This window comes from Penicillium crustosum, assembly GCF_028827405.1.
Source record: "Penicillium crustosum strain IBT 35664 chromosome Unknown utg000003l_segment0_segment0, whole genome shotgun sequence".
In the NCBI taxonomy this organism is placed as follows: Eukaryota; Fungi; Ascomycota; class Eurotiomycetes; order Eurotiales; family Aspergillaceae; genus Penicillium; species Penicillium crustosum.
The window spans coordinates 4,366,073-4,387,253 of record NW_026623124.1 but is presented as its reverse complement, the minus strand read 5'-3'; the positions used below and the strand labels follow the sequence as shown (position 1 = coordinate 4,387,253).

Below are 21,181 nucleotides of genomic sequence, written 5' to 3'. Positions count from 1 at the left end.
GTATTCAATATGAAGCAGAATACTCCATACGGAGTACAGAGATGGTCATTCCCCCTAAAGATCAGCTCTGTCATTTCTTATCTGGGAGGCGCGATCGGGTCAGAGCTTGAACTCCCCGCTAAAGGGGGCTCTGACTCTCACAGCTCGATGAGTGGCCCCTGCTCTTCTAGCTGTGTGCTCTGGCCCTTTTTTTTTTAGTAGATCCTAGCTCGTGTGCTTCAGTGACGCCATCTGTGGTTACATTTGTAAGGTTGTGTCTCATTCCGACTGAAGAAAATGTGGGAGTTGTTTGCAAGAAGTACTCTGTGTTAATGTATATAGTGAGAATATAAGAAATCCTGAAGAATTGAAGATGGAGACAGATAAAAACAGCCGAAGTGGGTTCCGGGTCTTATGTGCTGCACGCGATATTGAAGAACCAGGTTTGTGGGAACTTGGCGTGAAGGGGTATGTACTCCGTACATAGTACGGAGTAACGGAGCTACAGATCGACTACTCCGTGACTATGTTTGACTTGAATATGCAAACTCACTATAAAAATGACACTCTTAGTGTGATTCCCGATTCAATTATTGCTACGGAGTACAGTGATCATGACGAGGGTAGTACAATGCAGGGCACATGGTTCAATATATTTAATACTATCCTCCAACCAGTCATCCACTCAATTGAGAGTGCTGATGCTGGAATAGGCAGATGACCTCGTGGACTAATATTCCAATCATGACTAGACGCCTTGCAGCGAGTAGGCCAGTCCGGGATTAGTGGTTGAACACAGACCAGGAGGTCCTAGTCTTGAAGGGGCCCCCTTTTTTTTCCCTTTCTGATCCAGTGCTGATCTAGTTATGATTCGATAAAGTCATGCCATGAACCAGAAACCCTTTTGCCAAAAGGAGATGGGTATTATTAGCATGCCATCTTGCCTTGGGCCAATAAGATGTATAAGACGACGTCCTAAGTGGTTGAGATGAATAATGAGTGAGGAGCCGGGATTGATGATACATATGTAAGTATCTAGGCACTCTGTACCGGGGAATGTAAAATGTAATACAATCGTATTAATATGTATATTAATATATAAAAATATATAAAAATATAAAAAAAACCCAAAACCAAAACTTGCCCTAGATCGATATCCACAGTCAACCCGTGGTTAAGCAGATCTCAGAATGATTGGCCTGACCGGATAGACCCGTCGATGGATCCGATTCAGAAATACTCCGTATACACGTTGACTTCTGTCTCTTATTAGTCCTAGAAACCCCATTTCTCTTCTATGGACGTTCCAGAACAATCCTGATATCTTTTTTTCCCTCTTTACTTCCGATTTTACTTCAATTTCCCTCTTCTCTTTCTCTTTCTCTTTCTTCTTCTCTTTTCCTCTTTGGGGAATTGGAACACACATGTATGTCTACGGTTCTTTTGCTTCATACATAATATCCCCAATGGGTATTTCTTGTTGAACATCCCCCCAATCTCTCGCCTGAACATCCTAGATGGTTCCCTAACAAATGTCCATCAACAAGCCCCAATCTCGCGGCGGACTCGGGACCATCAGGGACCTGTTCCGTTCTGCACCGCCCTCCCCAAATTCCCCTTCACGACGTCGAGTATCTCTCCTAGCCCGTCGAGGTAGGGATATTTTTTTCAAGTAACAATCCCTTCCCAGCCTGCCTTTCATCCCAACTACCCCTCCAGTTCACTCAATTTGGGGCCGCAATTCGACCCCACTGGATTCCCAGAACTCGGGAAAAGAGGCGCAGCCCCGAACAGACCAGCAAAAAAAGAGAGAAAGAACACGAACTAAGAAAAGCATCGGGAAAAAATTAGACAAGTAGATCCTCCAAGACTACAAACTTCAACATCAACCTCAACATCCTATTCGCCCTCACCTTCACCACACACATCCATGAACTCCCATCCACAATTCGACCCGGCCACCATGATCGGTCTAACTGGTGCCTCACCAGGAAGATCAGACGACAACTTCGATATCTTTGAATGGTACCCCCACTATCAAAGCTGTCAACGTTACTTTTTAGATCATGCCCAACACAGCGTCCCCGTCCAGGCCCTCTCCACATTCTTAAACATCCGACTCCCCTTCCAGCGCCAACCGAACCCAATCTTCAACTCAACCTCACCATCCTCTTCCTCTACCAACCACATCCCACCCGGCACACAACCCCCAGGCCCACCCTCCATCTCATTGATCCCCTACATCCGCCGCCTAGTGGCAACAGGAATGGACTTCCCAGGCGTGTTGCACGGTTTCTTCGGCGACGACTGGGGTAGCGGTGTGGGACCCATGCACGAGCAAGAGCGCCGCAACTACCTTTTCGCCGCAAAGAGTGGCGGCTGGGCCTCCGTGAAAAAGGACTACGACATTCCACCGCTAGAGACCATTCCATTCCTCCGTCCTTTACAGGGGGCCCTCGACGCCGAGATCGAGGCTGCCGAGCGCAGCTGGAGTGAATGGCTAGCTATGGAGGATTGGATGGTTGGTCCCCGGGCACCGGATATCATGCACGACTCGTCTTCGCAGAATTCACGACCGCGTAGTTCGCGCGGCTGAAAAGGTTCATAGAGGACTGTTCTTCTTTCGACTCTTGAATCTCTGTCTTTTCACATCTGGTCGGCGGCATAGCGTCTGTCAGAGCCCTGTTTTGGGGTTGGGGTTTCATATCTAGCGATCTTGTTTCTTCTTTCTTTTCTTGGTTCTTTGTCCAGCGGCTTCTTCTTTTGGTCAGCATTAATCCGGCGATCCTATACATTGGGTATGGGCGACTTTTGCTACAGGTTTCACATTATCAGGGGTTTTTATTCATTCTGTCCAGGTTTCATTAGATCGGATGGATAGATGGATATATGCATCTTGCATCTATATACACTCTCAATTCATATACAAATCGCGAGTCAATTCCCTCTAACCGCATCTATGGGAACAACGGAAATCAGGCGAGGCTAGGCCGTGATCTCGGAGCTAACATACAAAAACAGCAAATGAACCATTATTGCGCCTTCGAGATAGGGAAAAAAAGCCAAAAAATAATTCAAAATAAAACCAACCTCCTAAAGCCGATAACTAAAGCCGACCGCACTTGCTCGGTTTAGTAGAATAGAGAAATACGAAGGATATATCTCAAGAAAACTGCACACTATTTCGGTTTAGTACAATTCATTGAATCTTGGTCTAGAGGGGGGGGGAAGCCCCCATCGGTAATTGTACCAACAAATAAACAGAATCGTCTTTCAAAACAGGTGAACCACTTGGTTGCAACCCCACCGGTTTGCGCTTGTTCCGCTGTGGACTCCGCCAGATCCAATCCGAGGGGCTACCGCTGGCGGCTGCCCCTTGGACGCTGTGATGGCTGTGGGTTTTAGGAGGCGACTTTTTTCTTGATCTGAATATCATGGAAGAATTGGGTATGAATCCCGCGTCCACTTTATTTTTACAGATGGGTATCTATTTTGAGTTTTGGTCAAGAATAGCCCCTAGCCTAATTTTAATGACCTGATTTAGTCGACTGCCGAGGTTGATAAACATTGGAGACGATCGTTATATGTAAAATGTGTCAATACTGGATAACCCATTTGCCCATCCGTTCGTCCTATGTGTTGCGTCTACTGGTAAAGAGCATACGATATATACTAACCTTTATACGAATACGGACATTTTAGAGCAAAACTAAGGTTTGCCCAGAAAAAGATCTATATATTGCACAATGCACGGAGTACGGAGTATGGAGTACAATATGCGAGGATTAACATTCAACATTTAATTTAGCCTATGAGATGGATCGGTGCAAGGAATCACTTGTGGCGTAGCTGAGACCGGGGACGCTAGCTAGTCCTTCCAGGCCCCTTATTAATCCCTTTAGCATTCTTATAGGCTTTTTAGTTGGATTTTAGTTCGACGCTTTCTCCGCTAGATTTGCCACCTGCGGAGTCCCCCTTGTCTTCCGTGGCCCCTGACTGGTGGCTATCACAAGAAAATTCTCCGAGATCACCACTTTTTGAGTGTTGCGATCGGAGGCTCTGGATATTGCATGTTTCATTTGAGGTGCTTGAAACGCGGGTTGAACCGGCGAAGAGTTAACCTACACATACAATGCTCAGCAACTGAGAGACCTCTATATTGTATGTAGTCCTTGGTTTCGAAAAGATGTTGGCATTCACAGTTCTTGCTAAGTATTCACATTCTAGTTGGTGAAGGTTAGCTGCACGTGCTCCCTCAGTGCAAGCATTAGAAGTTCATAATAACCCAGCAGGTTAAGTGCGGGTTCGTATTTTTGTCTAGTTGGGAAATCAACTTTGCGCGAGGTCGGGATAAATGAGTTCTACTACTACTGCTACCACTACTATATTGTGCTTTCCCTACTATCTTTTCTTACAGCCAATCGATGGCAACTGGTCCCCGAAGCGTGGAGGTTTAAGTGCCTCCGCACTAGTTCCCCCAATAGACTCAAGAGCGAAGAGGAATTTACATAAGCTTAAAATAATACACCGAGATCTGAATAGAGTCCTAGAGCTCGATGTGGCAAGTTTAGAGAGTTGCGCAAGCCTGAAGGTCGCTACCGCTAAAGCCATTTCGCGAAGTCGCTATTGAGAAAGATTGCCTACATGCATGTGACAGTACTGGCATCAAAGTGTACGCCTGACCAGGCTAATGGTCTAGGTATAGTGCCTGGCCGGTTAGGTACATATTGCTACTGGTACCCTCCCTGCATTTAGCCTCCCAATTCGTGCCGCCAGAATTGGCAGCAAGTGCCAGTCGAAATAGGGGGAATAGGCGGTGAGAAGGTATAGTGCACATCGGCTGCCATGAAGAGCCTCTCCGACTGGTGCCCGAACCATCCAAACCTGGGCGCTTAGCCGTTTATTCTGTTGTAATTGACAGGATACGGCTTCTCGTCATCAGGAACTAGCTTTTGGTCCCCCGACTAGAAGCCATCAAAGTACATTAATGCCTGGGAGCGGGCCGGCCGCCAACCTTGGTGATTGGTCCCTGGTCAGGCATCATGGCCCTACGTGCGCTGTGACCTGCACTTTTCCTTTTTCACCTGTACACCGACTGTTATTAATTCAATACTTCGATAGCCATCTACTAACAAACAAGTCTTTGGAATATCACAGTATTAGTTCGAGGGAGTTTTTCTCGTGATAGTGGTAGAGAATCTTCTTCCCGCATTGCTCACGATGTCGGGCAGCGAGACTGATGTCAGCATCATCGATCGAGATGATGTGAGCAACTACAACCCCGAAAATATCCTCCCAGTATCGATAGAGGAGATCGAGATGATTCGAGAGTGGCTGGAGCCAACTTCGTACGCCATTGCCGCCGGCGAGTTCCGCAAGCATCTCGCATCCCACTCGCCGGGGACTGGACAATGGCTTACCTCTACCGATGGATATCGGCGATGGCTTCAAGAGAATGAATGCGGTCTCCTCTGGATCAAAGGTATCCCTGGGTCTGGCAAATCCGTCCACACTGCCAAATTGATTGATGACCTCGGCAAGGCGAACCCTGGCTGTCCAGTGCTATTCTTTTTTTTCCGACAGATTATCGCGGCCAACCATAACCCGCAGGCTCTCCTTCGGGATTGGATGGATCAGGTTTTGAATTATAGCCCGCCACTACAACACAAGCTTTTGACGTATACCAAAGATGAGATATCGTTAAGCTCATTGTCGACTAGCGATCTGTTAAAGGATCTGCAGATGGCGTTCCGTGCTCTGCCCGATAAAGTCTTCTGCATCGCCGATGCGCTCGATGAGATGGACACTGGAAACGATACCTTCATCCAGGCCCTCGGGTCGCTTAGCCAGTGGAGACCGACGAAGGTTAAGGTCCTGGTCACGAGTCGACCTATTCCCAGACTCGAGATTCCCATGCGCCAGACGCCAGCCCTCCATATCCGGCTCGAGGAGCGACTCGTGGATGTCGATATTTCGACCTATGTGCATACCATGCTGTCAGAATCAAAGATTCCTCAGAGCGAGTGGAGTGTAATCGTGAATGCCGTACCTGGCCGAGCAAACGGTATCTTTCTCTACGCAAAATTGGCCATGGAGGCCTTTCTTGAGCCAGGCGTCGACATTAGGGCGGTTTTAGCAAATCTTCCTGCAGACCTCAATGTTCTTTACACCGATCTGTTGCGAGAACATGCTAGGCGATCCGGCATATCACCGAGCGTCCAGCACCTCCTTCTCCAGTCTGTTACGCATGCAACAAGGCCACTACGACTACTCGAACTCGCCGAGATGTGCAGGGTTACCGAAGGCCCTGGTCTGGGCCAGGATCTAAGGGCTATAAAGGACCTTATTAGAACTGCGTGTGGACCGCTTCTGGAGATACTACCAGACGAGACGGTGTCCGTCGTTCATCATTCCTTCACCGAGTACCTTATTGGCGCTACGCGATCTGAGCACGATAATGGCTATCTAGCGCTGCTACCCGGGCCATCCCATGCCAAGCTTGCTCAATCGTGCCTGCGGTATTTGTTGATGACTCACTGTCTTGATGAAGTCGAGATTACAATTGATGACAGCGACGAGACAGAAGGATTTGGTGATGAGCCATATGATCATACAAAGTCTAAACGGATTCCGCACTATGTATACGAGCTACGCATGAAGTTTCCGTTCTTTGTGTATGCTACTAGCAATTGGCACGTTCATATCCGAAACTCGGAGGCAGTGTGCTATGCGCAAGATGAGATCAACGAGGTTCTTGAGCAGTTCCTCAGCATTGGTAGGTCCGTCAAGGCATGGCTCCAGGTGACCTGGCCTGGATATGCATCGAATGCACGAAAGTTTTCGGTCCTACACCTCGCAGGGAGATATGGTCTTGTAGCATATACGAGGAAGCTCGTTGCGGACTGGTCTGACGACATAGACACATGCGACATTACGGGAAAAACACCACTGTGAGTTGCCAGACCTAACCGGGGCAGAGATCGATTTAACATGGCCTAATAGATGGTGGGCTGCTTCTCATGGCCATGCTGCTACAGTAGGGGAACTAATAGCCGCGGGCGCCGACCCAGATCACCAGGATGGATTGAGTGGGCGGAAGCCACTGCACGAGGCTGCTAGTAAAAATCATCACGCAGTTGTGAAGGTCCTGTTGGAGGCTGGCGTTGACCCTCTGACACCGGTAGGTCTCACCAACCACGCGAAGGCTGGGGGGGTACGAAAACCACGGCAGCGGGGAACCAGCCCTCGCATACGCATGTGAACATGGGAATTTAGAGGCGCTTGACACATTCTTACCATATCTTGACCTCGAAGCGATGCACAGCTGCCTTGCTTGGGCTGCGCGGACCGGACAGGCCCGAGTCGTCAAGCACATGTTGTCACAGCCAGACGTGGAGGTTGATACCATAGTTCGCGGTAGTACTGCTCTGTTCAAGGCATGCTTAAGTAGGGATCTGAAAACTGTGGAGGCATTGCTCGGAGCTGGGGCCGACCCGGAGATGTTGAATGAAGTTTGGGCGGAGGAGTTCAGATCGGCCGCAACCTCTAAGAAGCCCAGCGGCTCCCATGCCCAGTTCACTTGTCTCCATGCTCTCTGTGGCCTGCCTGGTCTCTCGCACCGTAATGATGATTGGGACGAGAGCGACTGCTACGAGATAGCCACGCTTCTCATTAATGCTGGTGCTGATGTTAAGCGCCAGACTGAGGATGGAAAAACTGGGCTGCATCATATCGTCGAGGTGTCATACTATTTGGCCCGGCTTCTCATGGAGGCCGGGGCTTCGACTGGCGCGGTAGACTCCAAGGGTCGGACACCGCTCTATTATTCACTGGTCCCTGCTTGCATCCCTCTACTGGTGGAACAGGGCGGGGCCGACGTCAACGTGAAGGACGTTTACGGAGACACACCCCTTCTCGTGGCCCTAGCAGATCATTATAACGAAGTAAAAGTACAGCTGCTCTTAGAGTGTGGGGCGGATGCCGGCGTTCTCAACTCGGCCGGTGACAGCACCCTTCATGTCGCACTCGAAAACTACGCGACACCGGTAAGCTAGGTCGCCAGGCCGATGTTGCGATAACTGCTCAAAAGCTAATAGGCAGCAGAAAATAGTCAATGCTCTCCTTGAAAGCGGTGTTGAGCCAGATGAGCGCAATCGCCAAGGCCAAACCGCCTTGATGTGTTCTTTCAAGTCACGGGATGCCGAAGGAATTTGGGCCTTATTGCTGGCAGCGGGTGCAGACATTAATGCGCGGGATCATGCCGGGCACAGCATCTTCTGGCATCGGATCTCAGAGATGCCGAAGCCGAAAGATGGCGACGACAGTCAGCCTCGCGATGATGTCCTGTTCCTTCTTGATCACGGGGCCTCTCCCCGCTTGCGAGACCTTAGGGGAAGGACTTGTCTGCATGAGGCTATCAAAACCCAACCAATCGGCTCCGAAGATCGAAGGGACACTCCCCGTTTTGACTTCCTGCTGACAATCGGTCTTGACCACACTATAGTTGATTACGATGGGAACTCACTACTTCATGAGCTTGCAGCCAGAGAGGGATCAAAAGAGGCATATGGTCGTAAATGGATAAATCCGCTCTGGGAGCATCTTGTCTGCACTCTTGGTCTCGATATCAACCAACAGAACGTGGGTTCTTGTCTTCCGCGAAGCCGCTTATGTCTAAAAAATACCCTCGCTGACCAAATGATGAATATATAGCACCTTGGCCGCACGCCACTTCACATTCTCTGCGACGCATACCCCGACGATGCCAAACGATACGACGATGATCCTATGCCCATTGACTTCATCATCGCACAAATGAAGAACGTCGATACTCCGGACCATGCCGGCGTAACAGCTTTGCACGTTGCGTCAACTCGAACGGAATATTGTACTCAGAAACTCTTGAAGGCTGGCGCCAATCCTCGAGCCATTACCCACGAGCGTCTTACACCACTTCATCTGGCCGCTCGCTCACAACAGAGCAATATCGTCGGCATGCTCGTGCGTTCGCTGCAAAAATTGTCACGCCGGAAGCCACACGCAAATTCGCAGGGCCTTCTGTTGAAAGAGGATGGCGACAAACTTCGTATTGACGGCATTGATGCGAAGGATGTAAGTGGACTTAGTCCGCTCTATTACGCTGTCCGAAGCGGCAGACCCGAGACTGTGATGATCCTCTTCGAAGCAGGGGCGAATGCAAACGCAGGCGGCAATTTGTTCAAAGCCTGCAGCGAGTTTGAGGAAGAGAACGCGTTTCGCAAGGTGACATGTCACGTCAACCATGATCCGCTAACTCAAAGGGAGACCAGGGCGGATCTCTCAAGCGAACAAGTGGCATCCTCTTCTATTAAGACCTCCAGGACTGAGTTGTTCACTAGCGACACTACGAGGCTAGAGGAGATTGTAACATTGCTAGTTGAGTTTGGTGCTGACCCTTCCGGGCTCCGACCGACGAGACAGCCCTATGCTCGTGGGATTATAGGCGACTGTATATGGCATGGCAAGGCATACACAGCCAGTTGTATTGTTGATAAAATTCCCCGTTCGCTCTGGGTCGAGCCAGGCAAGTCATCCCCTTACTCCACTGTCCTTTCCGTCAGCGCTCCTGCATATGATCCTGCACTCGCCTCATCAAAACGTTTTCCACGGGTTGAGGCGGGCGAACCGAACGCTTACAAGTTCATTCTGTTTCTGCGGTAAGAAATTACTTCTATATTTGCTCCTACTATGATTTAACACAGTACAGTCAAAGACAGTATCGACTGGTGGAGGAGCTTGCCAAGCGCGGCACGAGGTTTCTCCCGGATCCCCGTGATGAGTACCATTTCAGCCACTTTGCGGTACTAGTCCAGCACGGTTTCGCCCAGTTAGTCAGGGAGATCGGTATGATTGAAGCGAAACGTGCGCTCGGTCATGGGGATTGGCACGCCTTTGGCGATAGCTCTAAAGCAGGGCTGTGGTGCGCCAACCGGCCGGCAAGCGAAACGCAAGCAGAGGGACGAGTTATACATTCCATTGAGTCAGATCTGAAGAGGATCCCGAAACCATTCCTCCTCGAAGCTGTGCAGCGCGACCTTCCCAATCATAGGGTCGTCATGTCGCTCGTCGAAGAATTCCACGTTGATGTAAATGAGAGAACCTGGGGTACAGATTACGTTGAGGACAATCGCATACTAGCATATAGCGACTCAGCTCTTCATTACGTTGCGCAAGGTTTACGCTGGTGGCATGTTCACCATACCTTGAGATATCTTCTGAAGGTGCCGGGGATCGACATAAATCTCCGCATCAAGGGTGGTCTCACACCTCTACACATGGCAATCAGTGGCGGGACAGTCCTCAAGCCTAGACCTCATTCTTACGACGCAGTGAAACTTCTCCTCAAGTCTGGAGCCGATATTCACGCCATAACCAAGAGGGGCAAAAGCTGCCTCAGCATGGCCAGCCATGATGTCCTGATGACCCGACTGCTGATGAAGCACGGAGCCATCGTCATGCCTGATGACATCGTATCGGCAGTCGAAGCCGGTCAGGTCGATGCACTTCGTGAGCTTTTGCGCACAAGGGATGATAGAGCACATCCCGACGTAGACCTAGATCCAGCGCTGCGCGCAGCGGGCATGCTGTTCATCAAACCACACCCAGACGACGGTTTCTGGAGGCCAATGGTTGACAATGCTATTGTTACTGAGATAATTAAGATCCTTATCGACCACGGAGCGAACCCCCTTTCTAACTACTTCTTTTTGGAAGAGAGCAGCAGGTCAAGTTCAAGTCCGGAATCCGTCATTTTCAAAAAGGGAGCATCGCCCTTGGACGTAAATGCTGATCATCGTGAGGCGACCTTGTTGCACGAGCTGATTCTAGCTGTCGGGGGCGTTCATATACAACTATTTCTAGTTCCCGGGCTTGATGTCAACTACAGGAATCCACAGGGACTCACCATTCTACATGCTGCATGCTTGAGAGCAGACTTCATCGACAAGCCCAGTGATCCCAACAACTCCACTGCTGATGAATTACAAAGAGAAACTGTTTTCCAGCGCCTGGTAGGACTGGGTGCCGATCTCACTGCACAAGATGCCCTCGGCCGAACGATCTTGACATGCCTGCTTAGCCACAAGTGGACTATCTCACCAGGGTGGAGGGCAACTTTGAAGGCTATGATTCACCTGGCACCCGAGCTGGTACACCTTGTCGACTTTCAAGGCGATACTGCGTTGATGTATGCTGTACGTCAAGCTGTCGATTCAGCGGCTGAAACGGAGCCGGTACAACTTCTGCTATCAGCGGGTGCGTCCCCGCTAGTGACAAATAAGCATGGCGAAGGTGCGCTGCACATGCTGGCAAATGATCTCGGCACGGCGGGGCTTCGTCAATTACTTCGGGATATCGTCAGTCGCGGGGCCGACATCAACGGACGCAACCTGCTAGGCGAGACGCCGCTGTTCAAGTTCGCTCACCGGTTCCCGCAAGGCTCCGGCAATATATACGATCAGGACTACGTGAAGAGGAAACTCCGGGGTGACAAGTACGAGGTGCCGCGAGAGCAGGGGAGTATAGCATTGCTACAGGAGCTGGGCGCCAACTTCTTTGTCACAGATAATGAGGGTAGAGGGCTATTGCATGTCGCCGCGACCGGCGACGTCGTACGTTTCCAGGAGCTCATGGATGTGGGCTTGGATCCGATGATGGAGAACAATGCGCAGCAGACGGCAATTGATGTGGCAGCGGCTTCCTCGAACGATGCGGTCCTGGAGATCTTTGAGAAAAAGGCTAGAAAGTAGACCGGCATGATTTGCACAGCGACATGGGAATGACTCGCGAATATGACCCTATGGTAGTTTCTGAGAGTCTCTTGGCTTTACTAACCGACTATCATCCTCGACGGACCACTTCTTACGCGTGATATTTACCGTAGTTATACAGTCCTAGCTTGTTTGATAGGATTCTCCATTGCTATGGTACTTGTTATAATGATATGGTAAGCATGTTATAACGTCTTTACTGCGAGACGAAGCATGGCAAGATTTTATTTGAGGATATCAGTAAAGATGCCTCAAGGTCGGTATCCTTGGCCGCATCTGCATACCGCAACGCCAGAGGGACCTATTATAGCTCAGACGATGGTGGCAAAATGAACGAGTGGCTCTATAAAACGGATATATTCGAGTATAGCCAGTGGGTATGTCTTAGCAATCCGAACTCATTTAATTCCAGATATGACTGGAAACGAGTGTATGGAATCATGCCCGAGGTAGTTGGTCCCGGTGATGGCACGCAACGATCCGCTAACCTAGAGAGACTGGAGCATTTTCGAGCATTGTTCAGGCGGAGTTTACACGTAACTAAGTAGAAGAACCCCCATATGTGGAGAGAGAATCATGACTGTTAACTGAAACTGATTTTGCGGACCTTTGAATCGTATGAATACACAATCTTCTTGTGTTTCTCCATCAAGCTTCCTGGCACTTCATGTAGCAACTTCATTTCTCTGGGTCCTGTATTTCACGTCGACAACCCGCGGTTTGGCCTGTAAGCGGGCAAAACGGACTGAATTTCACCGTAGAGCTGGGAGAGCGGCAAAATTGTTTGACGCCAGAAGTCAATGATGCTGTAAAAGGTGATTTAGAAGTGAAAGGGGAAATGAATTTAGTTGATATGTGTATGTATTACAAAAGGAGAAAAATGCCGAATGGCCAGACTGACCGGGTGACTACTTAGTAGGTTTGATACAAACAAGGAACATGGCAAATTGGGCGGCTAATGTAACGGCCCGTCATTTTCTTTGATGCTTTGCGCGACGGATTGGGTCTCGAACAACATTCATTTCAGACCTTGAAAAGTATGTCATATCAGGTTAAGATCGGCTCAGTGTGATCTCAACAATGCTATGGCTAGCCCAACTTGGCTAAGCTATTGAACTACTAGTATAATTTCAAAATTTAGTACGGAGTATGTACACCGAAGACTAGTGAAGTGGTTCAGTCTGAGCTTAATTGGTCGCCTGATATGTCGATCAGACTGGGCCAGGCATGATAGCTCTTAAAGACGCTAAACCGTTCTTGTCCAATCAAAGCACATCAGCCAAAAAAAGGGACAAAACGGATGTTCTACTCTCCTTTGTGGCTACAAGAACTTTGCTAACAGACTTCTTTCAGTCCGAAGGGACTATCTACGGAGTATTCTGTGCCTAGTATATTATTAATGATAACTCTATAACGTGAAGTTTGTTGGATCTATTCTGATTTCTTCGATCAACCTAATTTACTCTGTGGATTGAATCGAGATTTAGTCCCGGGAATATTAGTCCGGGTAGCCCGTTGACGGAGTCCAGTTCACTAGGTTCCAATTTCGCGGTCTCAGAAATCACATGTTGAGAAACCGAGAGACACTGCAATATACCGTCGGGTTTCAGCTGGAACTGAGAGAGACAGTGCAAACAGCCCAAATCAATTATGGCCAGATTATGCAGGCTGCGAGGATCCCCCGTCTCGCATTCTTTTTTTTTTTTTTTTTTTAAAAAAAAAAAAACCCTCCCTTTCATCTTTTATGTTAAAGAGTGTTTTACACGTATTATTGCTGGTTGCCATCTAACTCCCCGGCCAAAATCCTATTGTATATTCCTAATCGGATTAAGAACACCTATCTTGTATTAGCTCCCCCTTGTTTTGACAGATCTTGATTAGGGCCTATTTTAGATGTGTAATCTTAGATTATAGTTTATATTTGATAATGGCCTTGGAATGAGCTTGAGATCTCTGCTAACTAGATGCTCGACCGTCTGGTTGAACGGCCGATTTCGATCCACTGTGTGACATTGTGTGAGGGCAGAAAGACTATCGCATATTCCTTTATGTCGTATAGAATCCCGAGGGCGAGACAATGATTTTATAACATTGGAATAGAGAAAGAAGTGTGGATACTAACCCATTAGTAGGGGAGGTATAATCGAGGTTTCCTCCGAAGTCCTGCTTTTGAATAATGAACTCCGATCTTTTCTTGTCTTTCATGTTGTATTACACCTAGAATTATATTATATAGGTGATGAATATCCTCCCTACGGAGTACAAAGTAGTCGAACTATTCCAGCAGACCCATGTCGGCCTCTCCCGTCATCCCGCCATCCCGGGCGGAGTCAATTCTTTGCCGCCAGCCCCCTCATTTGATCTTAGCTCCCCCAAGCGCAGTGTGATTGTGGTCACATCACACATCCCACCATCCCCCCGCCCCCTTTTTCTTCTGTTGGTCCTATTTTTATTTTATTTTAATTTTGATTTTGATCTTTATTTGCCATTTTTCCGTTAGAAACTAAGGCGGTAACCACTAGCGCAAACAATTATCCACTCTCAAATCACAGCTCAGACAATCAACATTTCTCCAGGGCTACTTACAGTCGACTTCAATTCCATAAACAAGATGGCATCCTCAGAAACTCAACCCCTGATCAACAAAAACCCGGCTCTACAGTCCTACTATGCCTCCCTAGAATCTAGGCTTGGGTACCGGCTCATTTTAGGCGGCACTCGCCATTTTGGATATTACGAGCCTGGCAGCTGGTGGCCTTTCCCCATCAATGCGGCGCTCCAGAGGATGGAAGACCATCTCTTCCAAGACTTGGATCTACCCGCTGGTGCCACTGTTCTCGATGCTGGTTGCGGCAATGGCTACGTTGCAATCCACATGGCGAATCGCAAGCTCAATGTTAGGGCCATCGACGTGACCGAGCGACACGTAGCTAGAGCCCAGAAAAATGTCATTGCAGCTGGACTCCAAAAGGCTGTCACGGCCCAGCTAGGAGATTATCACCACCTGGAAGGATTTCCAACCGAATCTCTAGATGGAGTGTACACCATGGAGACACTAGTGCATGCAACAGACGCGAAATCAGTGCTCGAGGGCTTCCTCCGCATTTTAAAGCCCGGAGGCTCTCTTGTGCTATATGAATATGCGCATATCACTCCGAAGGACGCTGAGGCAACAAAGCTTTTCGGGCAGGTCAACGAGTACGCTGCTATGCCCGCCAACTCAGAGTTTGAAGCAGATACCCTATTATCGTTGCTGGAGGAAGTCGGCTTTACAGACGTAAAACTGACTGATCTCTCGGAAAACGTTAAACCGATGCTACGCCTTTTCTTCATTCTTGCGTATATTCCTTACCTCTTCATCAGGGCATTCGGCCTCGAGAGATATTTCGTCAATGCTGTGGCTGCGATTGTGGGCTATCGATACTATGAATTTCACCGCTACTGCGCCATTCGGGCGACAAAGCCGACGACCGGAGAAGAACATCCTGTGGAGCCTAAGAAAGTTCAATGAGTGAGCCCTGTCATTCTTTCATGTTGGATTTTCGCGAATATGAATGCATGAGATTGGCTATGTTTTGTTTTGTTACGAGCGAATGTGAAAGAGTACAATGTTTTGTTTCTGTCATTAGATCGTGTAAAAATCCATGGAGGGCTTGTGTTGTTTTGCCGCGACCCCACAAAGTCTTTGAAATATATATATGAGTTGGAATGCGAATTGAGCTATTCATATCAGACAAACAATGAGTAGTCACACATGAGGCCAAAAGTCTATCCAATCAACGGTGCTATACGCACTCGCTGGGAGCGATCGAAGTTGGAGGATATCCTCGAGAAAGATGTACGCACGGGCATGGCAATATACCACGCCAATAATGTACATAGGCAATATCGCCTTCAATGGAACGGTAAGATCTGGGTCCCGATCGATCGAATTGTTTTTGATCCTATCGCCCACGCGCCTCGCTCGTCGCTTGAAACGGATCCACGTCGGATTTGGCGATGCTTCTTCATCCATAACCCTTTCGCACTTTCGGGCTTCCAGGAACGGCTTGATATGAGTGGGATATACGGAGAAGGCAAAATGTCCAACCGCCCAGAAAAGAAAGGCGGAAATTAAAACAGCGGTGGATGAGATTCTCCATAGGTTTTGCTCAGTAACGGTCGGGAATTTATAATTCCAACCACATATAAAGATAGACGCATAAATGACAGTCAAGAGTAGGAATATCCCATAGCCAAGCATGGAAGGCTCGTAGATTAGTGTGTTTTGAAAGCGATCAACCGGTCGACGTTTTTCATAGATAACAATATGCAGCTTGCGCAGTATATTAGTCCAGTTAGACCAATACAAAGACCACGGCCACTCCTTTCGAGTCACAAAGTCCAGGGGAGTATAGCGACATGGTCCCTTTGCTACATCTCCTGCATCTGCCAGGATCTGCTCAAGGGTTGTATCGGTCGCAATGAATTCAGGAGTTCGAACGTCGGCGGGCTTATTGTACCAACAAAATGTGGTCGCAACGCTGCAGACAATGAATGCCGCCGTTGTGAGCTCACCCGTGGTGATGGCCAGGCGTAGGGATGCACGCCCACACATACTGAAAATGAACCAGAGACATTGACAGACCGTGATGAGTCTCAGCATTCCGTCGACTTTGTTCTTGTCGGCAATTACCTGTTCATCGACTCTTGGAATCTTCACGTATCCTTTCACGATCAAGTAATGTAGTTGCTTTGCATTGATTGGAAATGCCACCGAGTCTTTGCACTTCAAGACAAATCCACCCATGTCGGCATAGAATGCGTGGGTTATTGTCCACCAATCGATCCCCGCGGCCTCAAAGTCTGCAACCGACTGGCGCGCAGACTCCCATTGGGATAGTGCTATTTGGAAGATAAATTCTGGTCCTAAGAGGGCCAAGGCAGTGAGGTAGGCTCTCCGCCTGAAGATTTTCCATGTCGTGTCTTCTGGTCCTGGTACATTGAGACATAAGCTTGACCATGAACAGAGAAACATGGTAAAGCAACAGCTCCATATTATATCTGCTGTTCCTCTTCCATTAGGTTCACTGATCCATCCCAGTGTGCCGCATTCGTCCAGCTGAGTGCGGTTATTTGTGAATATGGCGGTGCAGTTGTTGTTATTGTCAGACGTTGTGGCACCCACAGACAAGGAATATGAAAAGTCAATAAGAGGTAGGATTGAGAGGAGGAGTACATTAAATGAGCGTATCATGTTGCGGATTCATAAGTATGGTATAACCTTCAGGGGAGGAATGAATTCGATTGAAAGAGGCCAACATGAACATCAAGCACAATAAGAACAAGACGTTATTTTTCTAAATTAGCTTGCCTACCCTCCATATCAACAGCGCTAGCAAGGATGTTTTACAAATATACCCTCAAGTGTACCAAAAGGAATGGATGTAAAGGTTCCTAAAATGAACACCCCAACCCCAGCGCGTAGCTCGTGCATTAGTGGGCATTATTGTATGATTGCATGTTTCATCGTCCTAGAAATAAACCAGCTGTGTCGTGCTATGTAAAGAACATTACTACCGGGAGGGACGTTACGTACATGTTGCATTGAATTTAGCCTAGAGATATTTCAAAGTCGACCTATTTGGCGTCATAACGAGCTACCTAGCCCTGTAATTCAGGATTATTAGCATGAAGAGTATTGCCTTTAGGTTATATAGGTTATATGCAGCGATTCCTACATAATGTACATACTCCTGTATCTAAAAAAATCTAAATTTGGGTGATGAGCTACCAATGTGCCACGACAAGTAATCGGTGGTAGGAATGAGTTTAGGATTCCTATTTTTTTGAATTTCTCTCCATGCAAAACAGAAGCAAAATTAATGCTCAATTTGCGGGACCATGACAACGTGGCTCCCCATCATAGTCCCTTACGCGTGCGTTGTGGGCTCCGCCAATCACTAAGTGCCTATCTTCGAGACTACTGCACCTGATCCCTGTTTATATCACATCCCAAATTATTCACTAATCACCAATCCTTCTTAGTTTAATTGGCGAAAACACGGGATTCGTGTTAAAAACAGCACTAGCTTCGAGCAAAGCTTCGATGGCCTGCGAGCTGTACCAGCAACGAGGAGCGTGTATCCGTAGAAATGATGGTCGACTTGTATATAACGTCGACTCCAGCATTGACGAGAACACTAGAGAATCTTAGGATTAAGCGGGTCGGTAGTAGCAGTAGAGGTGAGAGCGCTGCCACACAAGGAACGCATTCGCGTGTTCACAACTACGCCTGCGTCGAATAGGATCTTGAATATCTCGACGGATTCAGATGAAAGCAGTGGCAAGAGGCCAATCGCGTGAAGTTCGAGACAAAGTCGTACCAGCACCTTGCGCTATGTGATTCTAGACTTTGATTTTTTCAGTAGCTTCTGTAAGAGTGACATTTACTTTGATTGTCCGCAACGAGACAACGAAAAATTAGACACGCAACTTACTCTTGACATCAGCTATTTGATCACTGAGCTCCCTGACCTTGACCTGGAAAGACTTTTAAAAGCAAAATATCTGGTCAAGAGCTTTGGGACTCAGTTTGGGCCTTCTGTGCAGCCTCTGCACCTCGGTTTCATAGGTTACGCCTTGGATGACCTATAAGTATTGCCCATTGGAATCTGCCTTGAGCTTTTATGAGAATCTTCTCTTCGAGATCCTCTCTTATAGCTGCCGGAGCCTCCGTGGATTAGCGCGGAACATACTTCAGCCCGTCCGACGGTGAGGGATATGAGTACGCCGCTGGCCGCCAAAGATCGTGGGTTTCTGTGGCTGATCTGGCTGACCAAAGATCACTCGAGTGGCAAATATGGAAGTATGAATTAATCAACCAACTAACTAATTAACCTCTTCCGAAGCTGAACCCCTTTAGGGTGCCCACATTCTGCCCCAGCTGCAAACCGGAATTGTGGGAACCAGAAAATGTTGCATTCGACACATTTTGCGCCCCTTTATCCTCCTCCGGAAGAACAATCTTGGACGCCCATTGGGTAAGAATACGAGACACCTTCTTGAAATCCTTGTCATCCTCGCTGTCATACTGGCTCAATCGTAGCTGATTGCGCGCCAGCCGCTCAGGGGGAGGGGCTTCCGGGCTTCGGGCCAACGCCTCATCAACGATCTTCACGTCCTTGCCGCCTAGCTTGGTGCCGGCTCCAGCATAGAAACTCTCCACCTCAAACTCAGCCCCTGCCTCTTTGAGGCCGGCAAAGGCCCGGGGGATGGCGCTGAGAGACTCTAACCGGTCTTTCAGGTCCGACTCACTCGGGATCTCCGCCTGAGCTAATTGGAAATACTTCGTGGCTGCCGGTAGCGATCCAGCCTGGAAATGTGGAGTCCCTAGCAATAATATACCGTAGATACAGCCGATGAGCTCTTTTTTCCTGGGATGTTGAGCAGCTCGTACTAGCGCCTGGAAATCAAATTAGACGCCTATATATACATGCACAAGTATAAGGAGAGGGTACGTACGTTCTCCAAAACAGTGCCACCGAGACAATGGGCGACAAAAATGATCGGTCTTTCTTCCTATTTTGCTCTGTCAACCAGCTGGATCAACAGGACACTGGTAGAACGGGGGTTGGGAAACCTTTTCTTTCTCAGTTCGATGGTCCATCAGCTCATTGACCAGGTCGGTAGAAATGTCAGTGATTTCGTCGTCCTCGTCAAAGAAAGAACCAAGTGCCGCTTGATAATCGAAAGACAGGATACACGCGTCGGATACTTTGGCCGGGAGGAGCTTTTCGGGCCAGAAGACATCCGCCTCGGATGTCCATGGTGCTTGGTCGCCATGCAAGCCGTGGACAAACACGATACTGTCGGTGCCTTCGGGTAAGTATATCGAATTCGAACGGAATGGGCTACAGAAAGCGACTGGAACGATCTTACTCGACTTTGGCGTTGGCCGGTTCCCGAATAACTCTGATTGACATCTTGAAGAGGGATGGAGTGGGAGCGAAAGCTAGCTAGCAAGCAGAAATTGATGATCCTTCGCGACTGTTATGAAAACACTACAAGAAGCGTGGAAAAATAACCGAACAAAAAGGGACTCACCTGAGATATTCGTGCTATTTGTCTGTTTAGTCTAGCGGGAAGCCTGTATTTCCTCATTACCAATATTACACTAGGTTATTAAGGTATATGTACTCCCTAGGTGTTAAATTATTGTGGTTGGCTGTAGCCTTCGGCCTTCCCGGCGTCTTGTGCGTTACGTCCATGCAGGACATTCGAAGAGGCAAGAACGACATTCTCATTATTGGGCCAAATATGCTCGGTTAAAAAACCGATAAGTGGGGGCGAGCTGCTTTACGAGATCTTATCTATCCATTCCTCTCTGTGTCGTGACACCTTGCCCAGTGGACCTTCCAACAGCTGACCAAGCATACATAGACACTCAGGCGGGATTCCGCCGTCTGTACTTACTGGTGGCTAGATCTTTAAACAGGCGTCTGACCTTGCAGGGTCCTTTAGAACGTTCTATATGGTATACTGTTTTCGTGGTTCTTAAAATAGCCTCCCTTGTAGTGGGACCTTGTAATACCATAATATGCCTAGCTAGTGATTCCCCGGAGATTATTTGCTGGCTATTCCAATCAAGTGAGGCTCTCTGTAAAATAGGTTACGATAAAAAAGCAAGTTTACCGCCCGGAACCTGCATTTGTTTGACGCAACTACCCGGAGCTGAATTGCGGCTGACCAAATGTGCGCCCCAGCTTCTCATGTTATTAATATGCCCTGTATCAAGAAGTCACTTCAAGCAATGGCAATACTTAATGAACACTATAATCTCGCTCATTTGCTGCTTGGCCAGCTGATCATGGATTCTCGATGTCCTGTCACCGACGCACGAGGTAGAGAAAGTATACCATCTGAGAAAGAGGGACTATCACCGGGTTAGAGGACCCATAATGAACCTTCCGAGTTAATTTGGGAGGTTTCCGCTGTAGGGCGCTAGTTGCACAGCCTTGAGCGGTTCTGATCACGAACTTCTAAACAATTACCCCGCCCTTGTTGTTGCCTAGGCCTTGGCACACACCCAGAGATCCCATGCCCAATTGCAGCCTAACCCTTAATCTTGTACTCTCTGGATAACACAAGGGAGCACAAGGGAGAGGAACTTCCGACAGTACATAAAGTATGCCGTAGTCTCCTACTAGACGGGACAATCAGAAATTGGTTGATCTTCTATTTGTATGAATATTATTGATTTTGATTCGAGAGGGTAAAATGGTTGCGCGGCCGTAGTAACCCTTTTCTTTACTGTTTTGAGGCTTTGAAGTCAAGTGGGGTCGGAGGTAAATGCGGCTGGGACTGAGAGTTACAACTACGGAGTAGTTAGTACCTAGGTAGGTGACAGTGGTGAG

General features: G+C 48.3%; 6 protein-coding genes across 6 annotated transcripts; 3 read left to right on the top strand and 3 right to left on the bottom strand.

Annotated features, from left to right (window-relative positions):
* Positions 1–1,909: 1,909 nt before the first annotated feature.
* N7487_008741 (uncharacterized protein) lies at positions 1,910–2,575 on the top strand (the record flags this gene model as incomplete). The annotated part of the gene is made up of 1 exon (XM_056876471.1): positions 1,910–2,575. The coding sequence occupies one exon, from the start codon at positions 1,910–1,912 to the stop codon at positions 2,573–2,575; it is 666 nt and encodes a 221-aa protein (XP_056728659.1).
* Positions 2,576–5,199: 2,624 nt separating this feature from the next.
* Positions 5,200–11,765, top strand: N7487_008740 (uncharacterized protein; the record flags this gene model as incomplete). Its single annotated transcript, XM_056876470.1, has 6 exons — positions 5,200–6,929; positions 6,982–7,192; positions 7,257–8,024; positions 8,083–8,619; positions 8,692–9,674; positions 9,725–11,765. 6 exons carry the CDS (start codon positions 5,200–5,202, stop codon positions 11,763–11,765), a joined length of 6,270 nt encoding a protein of 2,089 aa, XP_056728658.1.
* A 2,632-nt stretch (positions 11,766–14,397) lies between these two features.
* Positions 14,398–15,297, top strand: N7487_008739 (class I SAM-dependent methyltransferase; the record flags this gene model as incomplete). The annotated part of the gene is made up of 1 exon (XM_056876469.1): positions 14,398–15,297. One exon carries the CDS (start codon positions 14,398–14,400, stop codon positions 15,295–15,297), a length of 900 nt encoding a protein of 299 aa, XP_056728657.1.
* Positions 15,298–15,534: 237 nt separating this feature from the next.
* On the bottom strand, positions 15,535–17,022 carry N7487_008738 (uncharacterized protein; the record flags this gene model as incomplete). Its single annotated transcript, XM_056876468.1, has 1 exon — positions 15,535–17,022. The coding sequence occupies one exon, from the start codon at positions 17,020–17,022 to the stop codon at positions 15,535–15,537; it is 1,488 nt and encodes a 495-aa protein (XP_056728656.1).
* Positions 17,023–17,968: 946 nt separating this feature from the next.
* Positions 17,969–18,274, bottom strand: N7487_008737 (uncharacterized protein; the record flags this gene model as incomplete). Its single annotated transcript, XM_056876467.1, has 2 exons — positions 17,969–18,163; positions 18,266–18,274. 2 exons carry the CDS (start codon positions 18,272–18,274, stop codon positions 17,969–17,971), a joined length of 204 nt encoding a protein of 67 aa, XP_056728655.1.
* A 386-nt stretch (positions 18,275–18,660) lies between these two features.
* N7487_008736 (uncharacterized protein) lies at positions 18,661–19,750 on the bottom strand (the record flags this gene model as incomplete). Its single annotated transcript, XM_056876466.1, has 4 exons — positions 18,661–19,230; positions 19,290–19,346; positions 19,408–19,633; positions 19,707–19,750. The coding sequence occupies 4 exons, from the start codon at positions 19,748–19,750 to the stop codon at positions 18,661–18,663; spliced, it is 897 nt and encodes a 298-aa protein (XP_056728654.1).
* Positions 19,751–21,181: the final 1,431 nt, after the last annotated feature.